General features: G+C 45.6%; 1 protein-coding gene across 2 annotated transcripts in view; it reads right to left on the reverse strand.

The window, feature by feature from the left end:
* The window catches only part of amot (angiomotin), a 51,710-nt gene that overhangs the window by 4,177 nt on the left and 28,466 nt on the right, over positions 1–19,067 (reverse strand). For both annotated transcript variants that reach the window (XM_045693548.2, XM_045693545.2), the window contains 8 exons: positions 13,129–13,711; positions 12,824–12,968; positions 7,698–7,790; positions 7,214–7,359; positions 4,390–4,539; positions 2,072–2,400; positions 1,513–1,748; positions 625–867 (listed from right to left, as the gene is read on the reverse strand). In XM_045693548.2, the coding sequence (XP_045549504.2) occupies positions 625–867; positions 1,513–1,748; positions 2,072–2,400; positions 4,390–4,539; positions 7,214–7,359; positions 7,698–7,790; positions 12,824–12,968; positions 13,129–13,711 (1,925 nt within the window). The remainder of the gene's footprint in view (positions 1–624; positions 868–1,512; positions 1,749–2,071; positions 2,401–4,389; positions 4,540–7,213; positions 7,360–7,697; positions 7,791–12,823; positions 12,969–13,128; positions 13,712–19,067) is intronic.

The raw sequence follows: 19,067 nt of genomic DNA on the forward strand, positions 1-19,067 counted from the left end.
GGAACATCTACCCCCAAAACAAAGATTCGGCCTATTCCCCAATCCCCATATAATGCACTACTTTTGACCAGAGATACATAAGTAGTGCACTATAAAGGGAATAGGCTATTTGCCTTAAAGAAAACAATATCCTGCACACTATATTTGAATAGGCCGATTTGACCCCATATTGCCCATCCAGAGCATCTGACCCACTCCTTAACCTCTCCCCCCAGCTACTGCTTGGTTGAAACAAATGTGTAGTTCCTGGATTAGTCTCGTACCACGTCAAAACAGATTTTAAACAAAAGCCCATTTGCGTTTGGTTAGATCATTTTCCTAGAAACAATTCAGTTCAGCCTAAAGTGATGGGCTACACTGACAATCACAAGCGTTGTTTGCCATTCTGCTATGTTAGCGCTGCACATTGCAGAAGCATCCTCGTTGGTCACATCTAGACTAATTGAAAGTTTATATTTCTCAAATTGCAGGCAGCGAACACTCTAAAATACTTGATATTAACTGGGTCTGGAAAAACTCTGGACTCTAAAGCATATAATTAGGACCTGTGGTCAGGACAAACTGCTAGCCCTGCTTGTGTCCACGGCAGACTACACTAATGTAGATTGCACTGTCCTACTGTACCTGCGATGCGGTCAGGTATGTAGACGGGGCTGGGGCTGGAGAGGCGGCTGGGCAGGGTCGTGCTCTGCAGGGCTGGGGTGCTGGGCTTACTGCTAGCCTCCTGGCTCTTGTCTGTCTGGGTGCAGCTGTCCCTGCTGCCGGTCTTAGAGTGTCCTGCTGTCAGGGGCAGGACCGGGGAGGGAGATGACGAGATGGACTCTGTCCTCAGAGAATCGGTACGGTACTCTGGACCCAACAGAACTCCTGAGGGGGAGGGAACAGAGAAGACCTGTTAAGTATGTGGTGGTGCTGGGTTACCCATGACAAGTTGTTTATTGATACACATGGAAGCAAGTTGAAGTAAGATAAAATAGTTGACAGTAACAGACAGTGCATTCACACAACAATTAAGCAGGATTCAATCAGCCTGTACCAGCAGCACAGCACCATTGATAATATTAAACTTCCCACCCTCCATCACCAGCAGACTATTACTCAGCCTGATGATTTAATGTTACTATTGAACTCTAAGTTACATTACAAACCCACAGCTGAAGACCATTCATGTCAATGATACCCTCCACACCCCTTTGTCTCTCCGTCATCACGCTCTGACCCACACATCTCAGGGGCCTGTGAATCAACTTCCTGTACCCTCCCTGCCCTCTTCCTCCTAACCAGACTTCGGGCTTTTGTCCCTCTACCCTGCATCTGAAATGACACCCTTATAGTGCACTACTTTTCACAAGAGCCCTAGGCTGAGTCTAGTCAAAAGTAGTGCCCTCCCTATGTCTGCAGTTCCAGTATCTAACCCACTTAATTGAAATGAATCCAAATATAACAAGGGAAAACTCAAATAGCCTTCATCGTGTGGCACATAACACAACCTAAAACCAATAGAATTCTTACCCAGGCTGCCCTTCCAGCTGCTGTCCTTGCGCTCTTCTGTAATGGGGGAGCTGCTGAGGCCCAAGCTGTGTGAGAGCAGGCCCGAGCCGCCCGTGTTGGCGATGGACATCAGAGACTTGGAGGGTCGCATGGTGGCCGCGGCGTCCCGGTCCTTGTTGGGATCCTTCCTGGAACGCTGGTGGAGCACTTTGATCATGGCATCCTTCTCAATGATCTGGGCATGCAGGTTCTTGATCCTGTGGGATGGGCCATGAGTATAGTTCTTAAAATAAAAGGAAGTACAACATCCTGCAAAGTGCAGACTGCATTAATATTTGAATGTGATTGTGTTCTGTATGATCAGTGAGAACAATGGGAGTTATAGACTGGATTTGACTAGGGTCACGGTTGCACTGAAGATCTAGGGTAAGTGGTTGTGTTAGGTTGTTAAGGATCGTGTCTGTACAGTGCATGATTATTATTATATGAAAAGGATAGGTTTAATGCCTCTCGACATTTTGAAGATCAGTTGACCTGAATAGACCTGTGCAGAATGTGTCTCAAACACACAACTATTTACCTGCTTTCCATGTCTAGACAGCGGCGGTTGGCCAGCAGGATCTCCTCCTCCTCCTTCTGGATACGAGCCTCCACTGACAGCTGCTGCTCATAGCTGCTGCTTGCGGAGTGGCTTACCACTGACGACGACGTGTCCCTCTGGGTGGCGACGGAGGCAGCAGCGTCTAAGGCAAACTGCCTCATGACGCTCTCCTCCAGGTACTTCTGCTCCCACTTGGTCATGTCTGCCTCCAGGGCCAGGATCCTCTCCTCCTTCTCCCTCAGGTGCTCCATCAGAGCCGTGGTGTTGTACTCCTGACCACTGCTGCTGCTCTGGGAGCCGCCTTGTCTCTGAATGGGTGGAGGGGAGAAGAGGCAGGGAGACAATGGGGGTGGAAGGTGTGGCCGTCAGTGAACATAATTATTCAAGAGCTCGACCGCCATCCAAGTGAGCAATCAACTCACATTCACATTTGTATTACCAATACACACAATTTCTGCCTACATCATGGCCTATAGCAACACTGGCTGGTAGAGAGGCAGGGCTCCAAGTATGTCTGTAGTCTCTGTAGACCAGGCAATCTGTCTGCTCCCAAAGGCTCTAATGGAATATACAGTACCAGTCAAGTCTGGACACACCTAGTCATTCAAGGGTTTTTGACTGGTACTGTACATCTCTCCCTTCCCCTCCGGTGTTCTGTCATCTACAACCTTTCCCCCACATTCCCAGCATCCTTGAGGACCTGGCTGCGCTCTAGTAATGAGAAAACATTGTGGTGCTCTGCTCGGATGGAATTTAAGGAAGAGATCATCTCTGTTGGGACTGGGAGAGAGAGAGCCTGGAATTCTGGGTCAGGTCGCCCCGCTGACGCTGAATGCAGCTGAGATGCTGCACTGTCTCATAGGCAGGTTAGTGTTTTTCATCATGAATCTATTTCTGGAGGCCTTTCTATGGAGTGGTCACTAGCTGGCACAGCCACAAAGTCATAACATCAGATTTAAAGTTAACTCTAACCACACTGCTAACCATAAATGAAGACCAAAATGCACATTTTTCTTCACAATATAGCCAATTTTGACTTTGCAGCTGGCCTATCTAAGGGGAAATTGCTCAGTTCTACCTTCAGGACCAGACTCATGACAATAAACATCAACATGCGTCTCAGTGTCTTTAACGCTGTTTATCCATGTATGAATCTGTTATTCAATGCGTTTCTATGCCCCCCCTCCCCCCTCCAGTGAACGTTTAGTGTTTTTGTCCTAGCACAACACAGCTTCAAATAACCAACTCATCATCAAGCTTTGATCATTTGAATCAGTTGTGTAGTGCTACGGTAAAAACTAAAACGTGGCCCCAGGACCGACTTTGGGAAACCCTGCTCTGGAGGAGTTCGAAAGGACCTTTGTTTTGAAGTGTCTGACCTATCAGAGATATGAGAATGATCAGGAAACTCTTTTTTGACACATATTTAACCCCTTTTAAGCTACTAAACTACTTCCATATATATAATATCAGTAAAAACTTTGGACACACCCTACTCATTTCAAGGATTTTTCTTTATTTTTACTATATTGTAGAATAATAGTGAAGACATCAACACTGAAATAACACATATTGGAATCTCGTAGTAACCAAAAGTGTTAAACAAATATTTTATATTTGAGATTCTTCAAAGTAGCCACCCTTTGCCTTGAAGACAGATTTGCACACTCTTGGCATTCTCTCAACCAGCTTCATGAGATAGTCACCTGGAAGGCATTTCAATTAACAGGTGTGCCTTGTTAAAAGTACATTTGTGGAATTTCTTTCCTCCTTAATGCGTTTGAGCCAATCAGTTGTGTTGTGACAAGGTATGGGTGGTATACGGAAGATAGCCCTATTTGGTACACGTGTTATTTGATCATTTTGATGTCTTCACTATTATTCTACAATGTAGAATATTATATTTAAATATATTTTTTAAAAATTAAGAAAAACACTTGAATGGGTAGGTGTGTCCAAACCTTTAATTGGTACTGTACTTCCATTCATTTTTTAAACTGGTCCCAGGCTGCCTTCAGGTGAGTGTTGTGAGGCTTGTGGGTGTTCTAGAGCAAACCAACCGACATGAACGTGTTCGTGAGAGGGTCACCTTAGTATGTAGCCCAAACTGTTCAGACGTTTTCGTGAGATGTTGTGGATTGAGACGCAGACCATGCAACAAAAAAAATTATATTTCTATCTTAGACGGATTTTGCTGGGGATTTTTTTAAATTCAAATTAGATTTTCACGGGGCCCCGGGAATTTACTCAAGTAGGTTAACACACCATGTGTGTCTGAGTGTGTGTGCTTCTCTCACCTGCTGCATGCGCAGTGACTCCAGCTCCCGCTCCAGCCGTGTGCGTAAGCGGTGCTCCAGCTGCTCTCTCTTCTCACAGGCAGCCTGGAGCTGGGCTAGGGCCTGCTGCATGCGCTCCACCTTCTCCACATATACCTGCTTCTTCTTCAGCTGCAGCCAGGGAGACAAAACATACAGACAGGATGTGGTCAGGGCACAGACAGGAAGTAGACAGGAAGTGGGGGGTTTGCATTCCATTCTAGAAACCTGCTCCTCCCTTTAACCCGACTTGTTCACTCCCCTTCTGACTGGGTTGGTGAAAGCAATGGTTTCCCCTTGTTTGCGCCACAATATAATTGCTCTCATCTAAGGAATGAAAAGACAGGAGTTGAAATACGGCTAGGGAGGAAACAGGGAAACAGGTGAGACTTTGTTTCACCCATGCCCCCCTTCCTCCAAACATCCCCCACCCAGCACCCAACTCCAACCCCCCCAATCCAAGATAATGCAGTCTGTATCCACAATACCCATGTTTCAATGTCCCTCTGCAATGCAGCCCCTTTGAACTGCAGCAGGAGCTGTAATTGGCTCTACTCAATGGACTGATTTAGCTCAGGGACACTCTTCTTTCTTTAAAAAGAGAGGAAAAGAGGGACAAATAGAGGAGCATATACAGAGTTCCCACACTGACAGAGAGAGCAGGCCAATAATCTGGCACTGTTCAGAGCTCTTTCATGGCAGATATAAAACTCCAACTCAACAGCCTTTGTTCAAGGAAACAAGCGTGGGTTTGTGGCGGTGTCGGGCAGAAGTGGAGCAGCCCTGTGCTTTTTAGGACACTCCAGGTCTGTTTCCTGCTTCGCTCGGCCCCAACTGGCTCACTAGCCGTCTGGGCTATTTCAGACACATTACCAGCCAACCAACAGAACCAACCAGCCAGGGGTATCAAAGCTCAGAGCAGCTCCACATGAGAGTTTTATCCAGGTCCACACAGAGGCCAGTCTTTTGGGCCATTCCTCTGGCCTCTAGGAGGCTGGGCCATGAATGATGTTTTGAGTAAATATAAACAACCCATTTTGCAGTCGTTTGTCTTATCTTTTAAACAGTCCAAACCAACCCCATGAATCACAACTCAACACATACCAGACCCCGTCTTCAGCCAATGACGTCATCAATACCAGGTGATAGGATGGATGACACTGTGGTTCAATACTAATATTCTCAGGCTATCAATCTTAATGGTGACACAACCAGAGAACATAGAGGTCGACCGATTAATTAGGACTGATTTCAAGTTTTCATAACTCGGTAATCGTCATTTTTGTATGCCGATTATGGCCGATTACATTGCACTCCACGAGGAAACTGCGTGGCAGGCTGACCACCTGTTACGCGATTGCAGCAAGGAGCCAAGGTAAGTTGCTAGCTAGCATTAAACTTATCTTATAAAAAACAATCAATCTTCTTCTGTTAATTTATCATCGAATCACAGCCTACTTCGCCAAAAGGGTGATTTAACAAAAGAACATTCACGAAAAAAAATCACAATCGTTGCACGAATGTACCTAACCATAAACATCAATGCCTTAAAATCAATACGCAGAAGTATATCTTTTTTTAAACCTGCATATTTAGTTCAAATAAATTAATGTTAGCAGGCAATATTAACTAGGGAAATTGGGTCACTTCTCTTGCGTTCATTGCACGCAGAGTCAGGGTATATGCAACAGTTTGGGCCGCCTGGCTCTTTGCGAACTAATTTGCCAGAATTATAACATAACCTTGAAGGTTGTGCAATGTAACAGCAATATTTAGACTTGGGGATGCCACCCGTTCGATAAAATGCAGAACGGTTCCGTATTTTCCTGAAAGAATAAACGTTTTGTTTCCGAAATGATAGTTTCCAGATTTGACCATATTAATGACCAAAGGCTCGTATTTCTGTGTTTATTATAATTAAGTCTATGATTTGATAGAGGAGCTTGACTGAGCGGTGGTAGGCAGCAGCAGGCTCGTAAGAATTCATTCAAACTTTACTGCGTTTGCCAGCAGCTCTTAGCAATGCTTGAAACACAGCGCTGTTTATGACTTCAAGCCTATCAACTCCTGAGATTAGGCTGGCAATACTAAAGTGCCTATTAGAACATCAATAGTGAAAGGTATAGAGAGAAATAGTCGACGTGTCATAATTCCTATAATAACTACAACCTAAAACTTCTTAACTGGGAATATTGAACCACCAGCTTTCATATGTTCTGAGCAAGGAACTTAAACTTGAGCTTTTTTTACATGGCACATATTGCACTTTAACTTTCTTCTCCAACACTGTTTTTGCATTATTTAAACCAAATTGAGTATGTTTCATTATGTTAAAATAAAAGTGTTCATTGTTCATTCAGTATTGTTGTCATTATTACAAATCATTATTTATTTTTCAAAAAATGAATAATAATTCGGCCGATTAATCGTATCAGCTTTTTTTGGTCCTCCAATAATCGGTATCGGCGTTGAAAAATTATAATCAGTCGACCTCTAAAACAAATTGTAGCTCGATTATTTTACACTCAACAGAAACTCATGCCTTGTCCACCAGGGGGCATAAATATACCATCATTCAATCAACTGAACTAATGCCAGGAAGTATCCAAGACATTTCTGATATCACCTATTCATGAAGCAACAGCGAGAACATCATGGCTGCGTTTACACAGGCAGCCTAATTCGGATCTTTTTCAAATATAATTGGTCTTTTGACCAATCAGATCAGCTCTTTTTCCAATAATTGGGCAACATATCAGAATTGGATTGCCTGTGTAAACACAGCATATGACAGTCAGATCCTCACCTCCTCCTCCAGTTTGACTACTTTGGCCTGGGCGTTGTTGAGAGCCTGGTCCCTGATCTCAATGTGTCGTCTCTGGTCGTCCGTGGAGGAGTGCAGGGAGTTCAGCTCTATCTCCAGCTTCTCCTTCTCACGCACCGTCTCTTTGTCTGGGAGACACAAACAACACACTGAGGTCTAGCCCTTTAAAAAAAGTGATCTTCCTTTCATTCACTAAAAATAATTCTGTCATGAGGTGACTTTTTTAAATGGCATTCTCCATATTAACTAAACATCTTAAACAGTGTTTTGTGTGTGTAATTTTTGTTCAAAATATGCAACTTGTAGTGAATAAGTAGTGTTTTTACAGTACATGAACCCCAGACCCTTTGTCTGGTTCTTTTTCTAACTTATGAGGCCACACAGAGGTATGTTCAGAGTGGATGTAGAATGTCAGAGAGGCTTGGTCTAGCCTGGCGTTCCCTGATAGTGTGAGTGATTTGCTCACTCTGGGTGAGTAGCTGAGAGATGGTCTTGCGGTTGTCTTCCGTTCCCTCCCACTCCTTAGCAGCTAGCTGCTTGTTGGCAGTATCCATGCGCTCTGCAACAGAGAATGGCATTGCCAAAGTCAGGTCCGAGCCAGCCTGAGGGCCTAGTGGCCAAAGAGACACACACACGTAAACACACAAACTTGTGCGTGCGCACACGCATACATAAATATGCTCTTATTTTTGTAAATCAAATATTTGCAGGAATTAGATCATAATATGGCAACACAACCTGGTCAAACGGGAATAAAGCTCCTTAAAGAGAACACTCATAAATTCCATGTAACCAGCCTCTAGTTAATATGCAGGATATGCGTGGTAGGTATGGGGATTTTGGTGCTATTAAACAGCTCAAACAGACTTTCAACATACGGCTCTGTGATTGTGTAAATGTAGCCGTACAGCCCATGGAATTAAGGGAATATGGAGGTGGAGAGAATTTATAATCCCCTGAAGAGAATTTAATAGGCCCGGAATCGACGTGGAAACGGCTCTAAGTTCTTAAGATCCCAGCCTTCGTTCCACTCACATTAAACGCCTTGGGACCCGGTTGCTTGGCAAAATGGAGCAAGCAAAAATAAAAACACTTTATATGCGCACATTTCCCCGCAGAGTTGTTGGTGGTGGTCATCATTTTCTTTGGAGGACAACTTTATTATTTATTTGTAATTTTAAAACATGGTGCAAATTCATCACATACTAAATATATATCAGAATCAGTACAACAGGCACCAAATATTATTTAGTGTCCTCTTGATACCCACTCCGGTCCCACAACTCTTCAACCTCCTAACCCTCCCTAAGCCACCATCCCATGTACATACAATTACTTATTGTAGGTAAACTACAACCAAAAAGTAAGAAAGAACTGAAAAGTATGGTAAGAATTGAGTCAATTCTTACCATACTTTTCAGTTCTTTCTTTTGTCCTGAAACAAAACACGCCATTATTTCTGGGCCAAACGAGCAAATTCACACAGAAATGTGAGTCATAGATCTGTCATTCTCATTGAAAGCAGGTCTAAGAAGCGGTAGATCTGTTGTATGTGTGCCATTTCTATGCTTTCCGTGCTTAAGTTTTGTTTTTGCTTCTTTTACTTTCAGTTTTGTACATCTTCAAACAGCTGAAAATACAATGTTTTGGATTATTGAACAGATATTTCACAGTGGTTTAGATGGTACAATGATTCTCTACACTATACATTGCTTGTTTTGTCACAAACTGAAACAAGGCGAACTATTAGAATTTTAGCAACCAGGAAATGGCGGAGCTATATCTGCATTTTACACCTTTAAAATAATATTTTGTTAAGTGTTAAGTCAACTAGGCTGGGCCATGAAACATACAGAGAGCATTCCAGAAACAAATATTCAGTTGTTCCATTTCCATTCCGTGTTTCTCGAAACACAATAATGACTGGGGTATAAGTTTAGCCTAAACCCCCAAACGTGGAGCAAGATCCATTTCACATGTGTACGGCTGCCAATACGATAGGGGGAAAAAAAGAGAGGAAGGAAAGACCCCCAAAAAAAGTTATATGCGATTTGTTGTAAAAGCTTGGAATCTCCCCATGGACCCGGTCTGGGCAGGGAGCCATGAATGGAGATTTTTCTTTCCTCTGCAGGACTGAAGAGCCCAGTGAAGTAGAGACTACAGACATGAAACTGCCACCACCCACTCAGCTTCAGCTCAGAAATTCCTACAGAAACAGAGTGTGAGGATTGGAGCGCTAAGGGTCTATGGTCTGCTTTATAGTAAAGATATGAAATTGAGACTTTGGACTGCCTGTAAACACTAACATATCTAATTTATTAATCATATTGATTAATTGACAGATCGACCAATTGACTGCTCTTTTGCTCAGTACTTTTCCACTGTGCCAAAGTCAATACTAGGGCTGTGCCGGTCATGAAAATGTGTCAGCCGGTTATTGTCATGCAAAAGTCTACCGGTCTCACGGTAATTGACTGTTAAGGAACATAAACACATGTAGCATCTCCAAGTCTCCATGCATACAAGCCGCTGATGTGCGCCTTTGGAACGTCTACATTTAAAAAAGTAAAATAAATCAATTTAATAAAGCTGGCCGCCCGCCAAACTGAGCAGTCGGGGGAGAAGGGCCTTAGTCAGGGAGGTGACCAAAAACCTGATGGTCACTCTGACAGAGCTCTAGAGTTCCTCTGTGGAGATGGGAGAGTCTTCCAGAAGGACAAACATCTCTGCAGCACTCCACCAATCAGGCTTTTATTGTAGTGGCCAAAACGGAAGCCACTCCTCAGTAAAAGGCACATGACAGCACGCTTGGAGTTTGCCGAAAGGCACCTAAAGACTCTCGGACCATGAGAAACAAGATTCTCTGGTCTGATGAAACCAAGATTGAACTCTGTCCTGAATGCCAAGCCTCAAGTCTGGAGGAAACCTGTCACCATCCCTACGGTGAAGCATGGTGGTGGCAGCATCATGCTGTGGGGATGTTTTTCAGCGGCAGGGACTGGGAGACTAGTCAGGATCGAGGGAAAGCTGAACGCAGTAAAGTACAGAGAGATCCTTGATGAAAACCTGCTCCAGAGCGCTCATGACCTCAGACTGGGGCGAAGGTTCACCTTCCAACAGGACAACGACCCTAAGCACACAGCCAAGACAACGCAGGAGTGGCTTTCGGGACAAGTCTCCGAATGTCCTCGAGTGGCCCAGCCAGAGCCCGGACTTGAACCCGATCAAACATCTCTGAAGAGACCTGAAAATAGCTGTACTGAAACGCTCCCCATCCAACCTGACAGAGCTTGAGAGGATCTGCAGAGAAGAATGGGAGAAACACCCCAAATACAGGTGTGCCAAGCTTGTAGCGTCATACCCAAGAAGATTTGAGGCTATAATCACTGTCAAAGGTGCTTCATATTACTGAGTAAAGGGTCTGAATACTTATGTAAATGTGATATTATTAGAATAAAATTAAATAAAATATTAGCAAAATGTCAAAAAACCTGTTTTTGGGGTATTGTGTGTAGATTGATGAGGGAAAAAAAACAAGTTAATACATTTTAGATTAAGGCTGTAACGTAACAAAATGTGGAAAAAGTTAAGGGGTCTGAATACTTTCCGAAGACACTAATTCCTGTACCATTACTTTATATTACATGATTTTATAAGCAAGAATATAACAGAAAGGATATTTTCCCCATTACTGAGCGAGTGTGCATGTGAAGTGACTATGTTGAGCGTAAAAGTGATCATTTGAAACAGGTCCTATTTGCTGGATTTAGAGTTATTTGGCAACTTTAGTTGTGAACGATACCAACCTTAGAATGTCTTAGAAATCAACACATATGGGCTGCAAATGCTGTTCTCTCATCAAATTATCATATTAATCAGACTATTCTCAATTTAAACTCTTCTTTACCAATATGTAAACATTTTTTTAAATGATTTAGAATGGCCCATTATCAAATGGGCAGGCACAGTGGGGGGGGACATGTCATCCATATGCACTCCAAGAGGCTGCACCACAGGTGATACTCTGTCTGTATGCCATGGGCTCTCCAACCGTATGCCTGCAACTACACATTGTTTAATTTGGGAAGCCAAGTGAAATCTGTTGGAGAACATTGATAGTAACATGTTTTCATAACAAAACATATTTCATTAAACTGTTGACAGCCCCTCTCTCTGCGCGCTGGAGAAAGGAATGAAGGAGAGAGGAGATGGAAATGCATGGTGGTGAGCTATTCTGTAGCTAAAAGGTAATGTGTCAGCCTATTCATTATGAACATATAAAAAATTCCCTACTACTAGGCTATTCAAAATCAAATACAAATTCACTATAATTGTAGGCTAAGTTTGTAAGCCGCCCTGTACAGGGTCGGCAGGTAGCCTAGTGGTTAGAGCGTTGGGCCAGTAACTGAAAGGTTGCTAGATCGAACCCCCGAGCTGACAAGGTAAAAATCTGTCGTTCTGCCCCTGAACAAGGCAGTTAACCCACTGTTCATATGCCATCATTGTAAATAATCATTTGTTCTTAACTGACTTGCCTAGTTAAATATAGGTTATAAAATAAAAAAGTCAATGAACCAACAGCATCGTCTAGGCCTATACGTTCTCTTCCAGACTCACGGATTAAAAGTTTGGAGCGTAGCATAAAGTAACCAGTCCATCCAGTATGCATAATAATACACTCAAAGCCGATTACTAGAATTTGTTTAATTTGAGTATAGCCTAGACCAATCATGTACCAAAGACATCTTAAATCAGTTTTTTGTATGATTTTCTGCCCTGCGTAATATGCGGTAGGCGTTATTGTATAACGGCACAGTCTATTTTAACTGGGTTTTTTTGTTGTTTTTTTCAGGCTTGGACTCATATATAGGCCTATGCCTAGTGTTTTGAATTAATCATCACCTTATAAAGTGCTGTCCATTTTATTTGTGTTAAGCTTTGAAACAGTTTCCACAACGACCATGTTTTCCACTCAGTTTCAACCTGTTGTTGAACTTCTTTCTTCTAATTGATCAATCACAGTGAGGTGTTTTAAAATCACGATACAGTTTTGAAGATAAGTGTCTGCTGTGATGTTAGTGGGACAATAGATCTCGGAGTACCAGGCCATTAGGACCTGGTGGTAGCTAGACAGTTAGGTACTACCAAAGCATGTCCAGAGTCCATAAAAGGAGATTCCTGTGTCTCAGTCACGTGGAATTTTACTGCGGCCATGACTTATGACTCCAGGTATGGCGCTACTACGGTCACCGCGATAGCCCTAGTCAATACACAATAGTGACATTATGAACAACACCAGCTTCAACAACATCACAGCACTCTAGTCAAATGCTTATAAATTGAACCAGACGGAATTGGTGGAAGCTGGATATCTCCAGCTAAATCAAACGTAACAATGGAATCGATGCAAACCAAACATGTCTTCTGAACATGAATAAATGCATATTACTGAACAAATATGCAGGCTAAGCTGAAGTATCCTAAATCGAATGCAGAAAGGACACACTTTTTGTTCACAAAAAGTAATACATGGAATAGGTTTAATCCATGAACAGGTATCCTTGGATATTCCAGCTGTTTATGACCTCTCACCTCTGAGGTCCCTGTTGAAGTCGTGCAGCCTGCGCACCTCCAGCTCCAGCTTGTTCCTCATGGTTTTCTCCAGAGCCTCCCTCTTAGTGGATGACTTGGCCAGGTTTTCATAGGCCTCTGACACCAGCGTGATCTCTGTCTCCAACTGACCAGGGAGAGAAAGAGGGGGAGGGGCTAGCCCTTAAGCACGTGCTGATCTAAAAGGATTGGATTGGTGTATGTAATATGGCAGAAGAAGGTGGAACTATAACCATACTGCTTATACCCATTGAAACCTTTCAGATCTACATTTGTCCCCCTTTTACCTTCTGCAGCTTGGTGACCTTCTCACAGCACACCTCCATCTCCTGCTTGAGCAGCCGGTTCTCCTCTGACACCATGTCCACCATCTGCTGGGCGCGGGACATCATGGCGAAGGGGTCCCCCTGGGGGTGGGGGTAGTGCTGGGGAGGGTGGCCCTGGGATGACTGGGAGTGGTACTGTTGGTGCTGGTGTTGGAGTTGTTGTTGTTGCTGCTGCTGCTGCTGTTGTTGATACTGGTGGTGCTGCTGCTGGTGGTGCATCCTGGAGGTGGAGCCGTAGGGGTCGTGTGGGAAGCCGTGGCCCCTCTGAATTGGAGGGTGCATGGGCCCGAGACAATATGGGTCTCCCTGGTGTGATCCAGGAGCCCCCTGGTGTGATCCAGGGCCCTGGGGACTTCGGGGAGCCATGGAGGCGTAGGGGTCCCCCTGGGGGTGGGGGTGTGTGTGGGAGGGGTGGGAGGCGCTGAGGAGACTACTGAGGGTGGAGGACTGGGCTCGGGACAGAGAGCCCACTGAGGTGACCGAGGAGGTGGGGCTGTGGTGATGGACAGACCTCTGGGAGTGGACGGAGCTCTCCTTATTGGACCTGTGGACACGACAGCCAATCAGAGAGGTTAACACTACTGGAATGTTCGTTTGTTGACTGTATGTGGGTCTTTGGGTCACTCAAGCACAGCTGACTAACAGTCCATAGATATTATCATAACTTCTATCTTAGTGCTTGTTTATATAAATATATCACCAGGCAAAACATAGACAATGATACTATCTGTTTAACGTAAACTATGGTGATTCACCTGCCATAAGCCAACAAGTTTTTTTTCAACTGACCAAAAAACTATTGGGAACCACTTTGGAAATAAGCAAACATTCCGGTCTACATGAGACGTCATCAGAGAGCGAACGATCGTGTCGCCACAGGTTTCAGCTGATGATTAAAATGCTGTGGTATTCATAGCTGTTTGCCAATTATTTACTTTCAGGTAAACAAATGATCAAGCAGGAGGGGAAACAGGCAGAACCGGATGTGTCTATCCCCTCTATCCTGACAACTGGCTCAGCGTGTGTGAGAAACAACAGGCCTTCCTCATCAGCCTTCCAGCTAATCAAGAAACCTGTTCCCCTAAACAGACAGCCTGGCAGGTAGGGAGGGATGTAGGTGGACAGGCAGATAGGGAGGGACGTAGGTAGGCTGGCAGGTAGGGAGGGATGTAGGTAGGCAGGCAGGTAGGGAGGGACGTAGGTAGGCAGGTAGGGAGGGACGTAGGTAGGCAGGCAGGTAGGGAGGGATGTAGGTAGGTAGGCAGGTAGGGAGGGATGTAGGTAGGTAGGCAGGTAGGGAGGGAGGGACGTAGGTAGGCTGGCAGGTAGGGAGGGATGTAGGTAGGCAGGCAGGTAGGGAGGGACGTAGGTAGGCAGGTAGGGAGGGAGGGACGTAGGTAGGCAGGCAGGTAGGGAGGGACGTAGGTAGGCAGGTAGGTAGGGAGGGATGTAGGTAGGCAGGCAGGTAGGGAGGGAGGGACGTAGGTAGGCAGGCAGGTAGGGAGGGAGGGACATAGGTAGGCAGGCAGGTAGGGAGGGACGTAGGTAGGCAGGAAGGGACGTAGGTGGACAGGCAGGTAGGCAGGCAGGTAGGTAGGTAGGCAGGTAGGGAGGGATGTAGGTAGGTAGGCAGGTAGGGAGGGAGGGACGTAGGTAGGCTGGCAGGTAGGGAGGGATGTAGGTAGGCAGGCAGGTAGGGAGGGACGTAGGTAGGCAGGTAGGGAGGGAGGGACGTAGGTAGGCAGGCAGGTAGGGAGGGACGTAGGTAGGCAGGTAGGTAGGGAGGGATGTAGGTAGGCAGGCAGGTAGGGAGGGAGGGACGTAGGTAGGCAGGCAGGTAGGGAGGGAGGGACATAGGTAGGCAGGCAGGTAGGGAGGGACGTAGGTAGGCAGGAAGGGACGTAGGTGGACAGGCAGGTAGGCAGGCAGGTAGGGAGGGATGTAGGTAGGCAGGCAGGTAGGAATGTATGTAGGTAGGCAGGTAGGTAGGTAGAGATGTAGGTAGGCAGGCAGGCAGGTAGGTAGGGATGTAGGTAGGCAGGCTCTCTAGGTCATGTTAGGGCAGTGTGTTTCTCTAGGTCATGTTAGGCGTGTGTCTCTCTAGGTCATGTTAGGCGTGTGTCTCTCTAGGTCATGTTAGGCGTGTGTTTCTCTCTAGGTCATGTTAGGCGTGTGTTTCTCTAGGTCATGTTAGGCGTGTGTTTCTCTAGGTCATGTTAGGCGTGTGTTTCTCTAGGTCATGTTAGGCGTGTGTTTCTCTAGGTCATGTTAGGCGTGTGTTTCTCTCTAGGTCATGTTAGGCGTGTGTTTCTCTCTAGGGTCATGTTAGGCGTGTGTCTCTCTAGGTCATGTTAGGCGTGTGTCTCTCTAGGTCATGTTAGGCGTGTGTTTCTCTAGGTCATGTTAGGCGTGTGTCTCTCTAGGTCATGTTAGGCGTGTGTTTCTCTCTAGGTCATGTTAGGCGTGTGTTTCTCTAGGTCATGTTAGGCGTGTGTTTCTCTCTAGGTCATGTTAGGCGTGTGTTTCTCTAGGTCATGTTAGGCGTGTGTTTCTCTAGGTCATGTTAGGCGTGTGTTTCTCTAGGTCATGTTAGGCGTGTGTTTCTCTAGGGTCATGTTAGGCGTGTGTTTCTCTAGGGTCATGTTAGGCGTGTGTTTCTCTAGGTCATGTTAGGCGTGTGTTTCTCTCTAGGTCATGTTAGGCGTGTGTTTCTCTAGGGTCATGTTAGGCGTGTGTTTCTCTAGGTCATGTTAGGCGTGTGTTTCTCTCGGTCATGTTAGGCGTGTGTTTCTCTAGGGTCATGTTAGGCGTGTGTTTCTCTAGGTCATGTTAGGCGTGTGTTTCTCTCTAGGTCATGTTAGGCGTGTGTTTCTCTAGGTCATGTTAGGCGTGTGTTTCTCTAGGTCATGTTAGGCGTGTGTCTCTCTAAGTCATGTTAGGCGTGTGTCTCTCTAGGTCATGTTAGGCGTGTGTTTCTCTAGGGTCATGTTAGGCGTGTGTTTCTCTAGGTCATGTTAGGCGTGTGTTTCTCTCTAGGTCATGTCAGGCGTGTGTTTCTCTAGGTCATGTTAGGCGTGTGTTTCTCTCTAGGTTATGTTAGGCGTGTGTCTCTCTAGGTCATGTTAGGCGTGTGTCTCTCTAGGTCATGTTAGGCGTGTGTTTCTCTCTAGGTCATGTTAGGCGTGTGTCTCTCTAGGTCATGTTAGGCGTGTGTCTCTCTAGGGTCATGTTAGGCGTGTGTTTCTCTAGGTCATGTTAGGCGTGTGTTTCTCTAGGTCATGTTAGGCGTGTGTTTCTCTAGGTCATGTTAGGCGTGTGTTTCTCTAGGTCATGTTAGGCGTGTTTCTCTCTAGGTCATGTTAGGCGTGTGTTTCTCTAGGTCATGTTAGGGGCGTGTGTCTCTCTAGGTCATGTTAGGCGTGTGTCTCTCTAGGTCATGTTAGGCGTGTGTCTCTCTAGGTCATGTTAGGCGTGTGTCTCTCTAGGTCATGTTAGGCGTGTGTCTCTCTAGGTCATGTTAGGCGTGTGTCTCTCTAGGTCATGTTAGGCGTGTGATCCTCTCTAGGTCATGTTAGGCGTGTGTTTCTCTCTAGGTCATGTTAGGCGTGTTTCTCTCTAGGTCATGTTAGGCGTGTTTCTCTAGGTCATGTTAGGCGTGTGTCTCTCTAGGTCATGTTAGGCGTGTGTCTCTCTAGGGTCATGTTAGGCGTGTCTCTCTAGGGTCATGTTAGGCGTGTGTTTCTCTAGGTCATGTTAGGCGTGTGTCTCTCTAGGGTCATGTTAGGCGTGTGTTTCTCTAGGTCATGTTAGGCGTGTGTCTCTCTAGGTCATGTTAGGCGTGTGTTTCTCTAGGTCATGTTAGGCGTGTTTCTCTAGGTCATGTTAGGCGTGTGTCTCTCTAGGGTCATGTTAGGCGTGTGTTTCTCTAGGTCATGTTAGGCGTGTGTTTCTCTAGGTCATGTTAGGCGTGTGTTTCTCTCTAGGTCATGTTAGGCGTGTTTCTCTCTAGGTCATGTTAGGGCAGTCTGTCTCTCTAGGTCATGTTAGGCGTGTGTTTCTCTAGGTCATGTTAGGCGTGTGTTTCTCTAGGTCATGTTAGGCGTGTGTTTCTCTAGGTCATGTTAGGCGTGTGTCTCTCTAGGTCATGTTAGGCGTGTGTCTCTCTAGGTCATGTTAGGCGTGTGTTTCTCTAGGTCATGTTAGGCGTGTGTTTCTCTCTAGGTCATGTTAGGCGTGTGTTTCTCTAGGTCATGTTAGGCGTGTGTTTCTCTCTAGGTCATGTTAGGCGTGTGTTTCTCTAGGTCATGTTAGGCGTGTGTTTCTCTCTAGGTCATGTTAGGCGTGTGTTTCTCTCTAGGTCATGTTAGGCGTGTGTTTCTCTCTAGGTCATGTTAGGCGTGTGTTTCTCTAGGTCATGTTAGGCGTGTGTCTCTCTAGGTCATGTTAGGCGTGTGTCTCTCGGTCATGTTAGGCGTGTGTCTCTCTAGGTCATGTTAGGCGTGTGTCTCTCTAGGTCATGTTAGGCGTGTTTCTCTAGGTCATGTTAGGCGTGTGTTTCTCTAGGTCATGTTAGGCGTGTGTTTCTCTAGGTCATGTTAGGCGTGTGTTTCTCTAGGTCATGTTAGGCGTGTGTTTCTCTAGGTCATGTTAGGCGTGTGTCTCTCTAGGTCATGTTAGGCGTGTGTCTCTCTAGGGTCATGTTAGGCGTGTTTCTCTAGGTCATGTTAGGCGTGTGTCTCTCTAGGTCATGTTAGGCGTGTGTTTCTCTAGGTCATGTTAGGCGTGTGTCTCTCTAGGTCATGTTAGGCGTGTGTTTCTCTCTAGGTCATGTTAGGCGTGTGTTTCTCTCTAGGTCATGTTAGGCGTGTGTCTCTCTAGGTCATGTTAGGCGTGTGTCTCTCTAGGTCATGTTAGGCGTGTGATCCTCTCTAGGTCATGTTAGGCGTGTGTCTCTCTAGGTCATGTTAGGCGTGTGATCCTCTCTAGGTCATGTTAGGCGTGTGTTTCTCTAGGTCATGTTAGGCGTGTGTTTCTCTCTAGGTCATGTTAGGCGTGTGTTTCTCTCTAGGTCATGTTAGGCGTGTGTTTCTCTCTAGGTCATGTTAGGCGTGTGTCTCTCTAGGTCATGTTAGGCGTGTGTCTCTCTAGGTCATGTTAGGCGTGTGTCTCTCTAGGTCATGTTAGGCGTGTGTCTCTCTAGGTCATGTTAGGCGTGTGATCCTCTCTAGGTCATGTTAGGCGTGTGTCTCTCTAGGTCATGTTAGGCGTGTGATCCTCTCTAGGTCATGTTAGGCGTGTGTTTCTCTAGGTCATGTTAGGCGTGTGTTTCTCTCTAGGTCATGTTAGGCGTGTGTTTCTCTCTAGGTCATGTTAGGCGTGTGTCTCTCTAGGTCATGTTAGGCGTGTGTCTCTCTAGGGTCATGTTAGGCGTGTGTTTCTCTAGGTCATGTTAGGCGTGTGTTTCTCTAGGTCATGTTAGGCGTGTGTTTCTCTAGGTCATGTTAGGCGTGTGTTTCTCTAGGTCATGTTAGGCGTGTGTTTCTCTAGGTCATGTTAGGCGTGTGTCTCTCTAGGTCATGTTAGGCGTGTGTTTCTCTAGGTCATGTTAGGCGTGTGTTTCTCTAGGTCATGTTAGGCGTGTGTTTCTCTCTAGGTCATGTTAGGCGTGTGTTTCTCTCTAGGTCATGTTAGGCGTGTGTCTCTCTCTAGGTCATGTTAGGCGTGTGTCTCTCTAGGTCATGTTAGGCGTGTGTCTCTCTAGGTCATGTTAGGCGTGTGTCTCTCTAGGTCATGTTAGGCGTGTGTCTCTCTAGGTCATGTTAGGCGTGTGTCTCTCTAGGTCATGTTAGGCGTGTGTTTCTCTCTAGGTCATGTTAGGCGTGTGTTTCTCTCTAGGTCAT

The sequence above is a fragment of the Salmo salar genome, chromosome 13 (assembly GCF_965601325.2).
Source record: "Salmo salar chromosome 13, fSalSal1, whole genome shotgun sequence".
Taxonomy (NCBI): domain Eukaryota; kingdom Metazoa; phylum Chordata; class Actinopteri; order Salmoniformes; family Salmonidae; genus Salmo; species Salmo salar.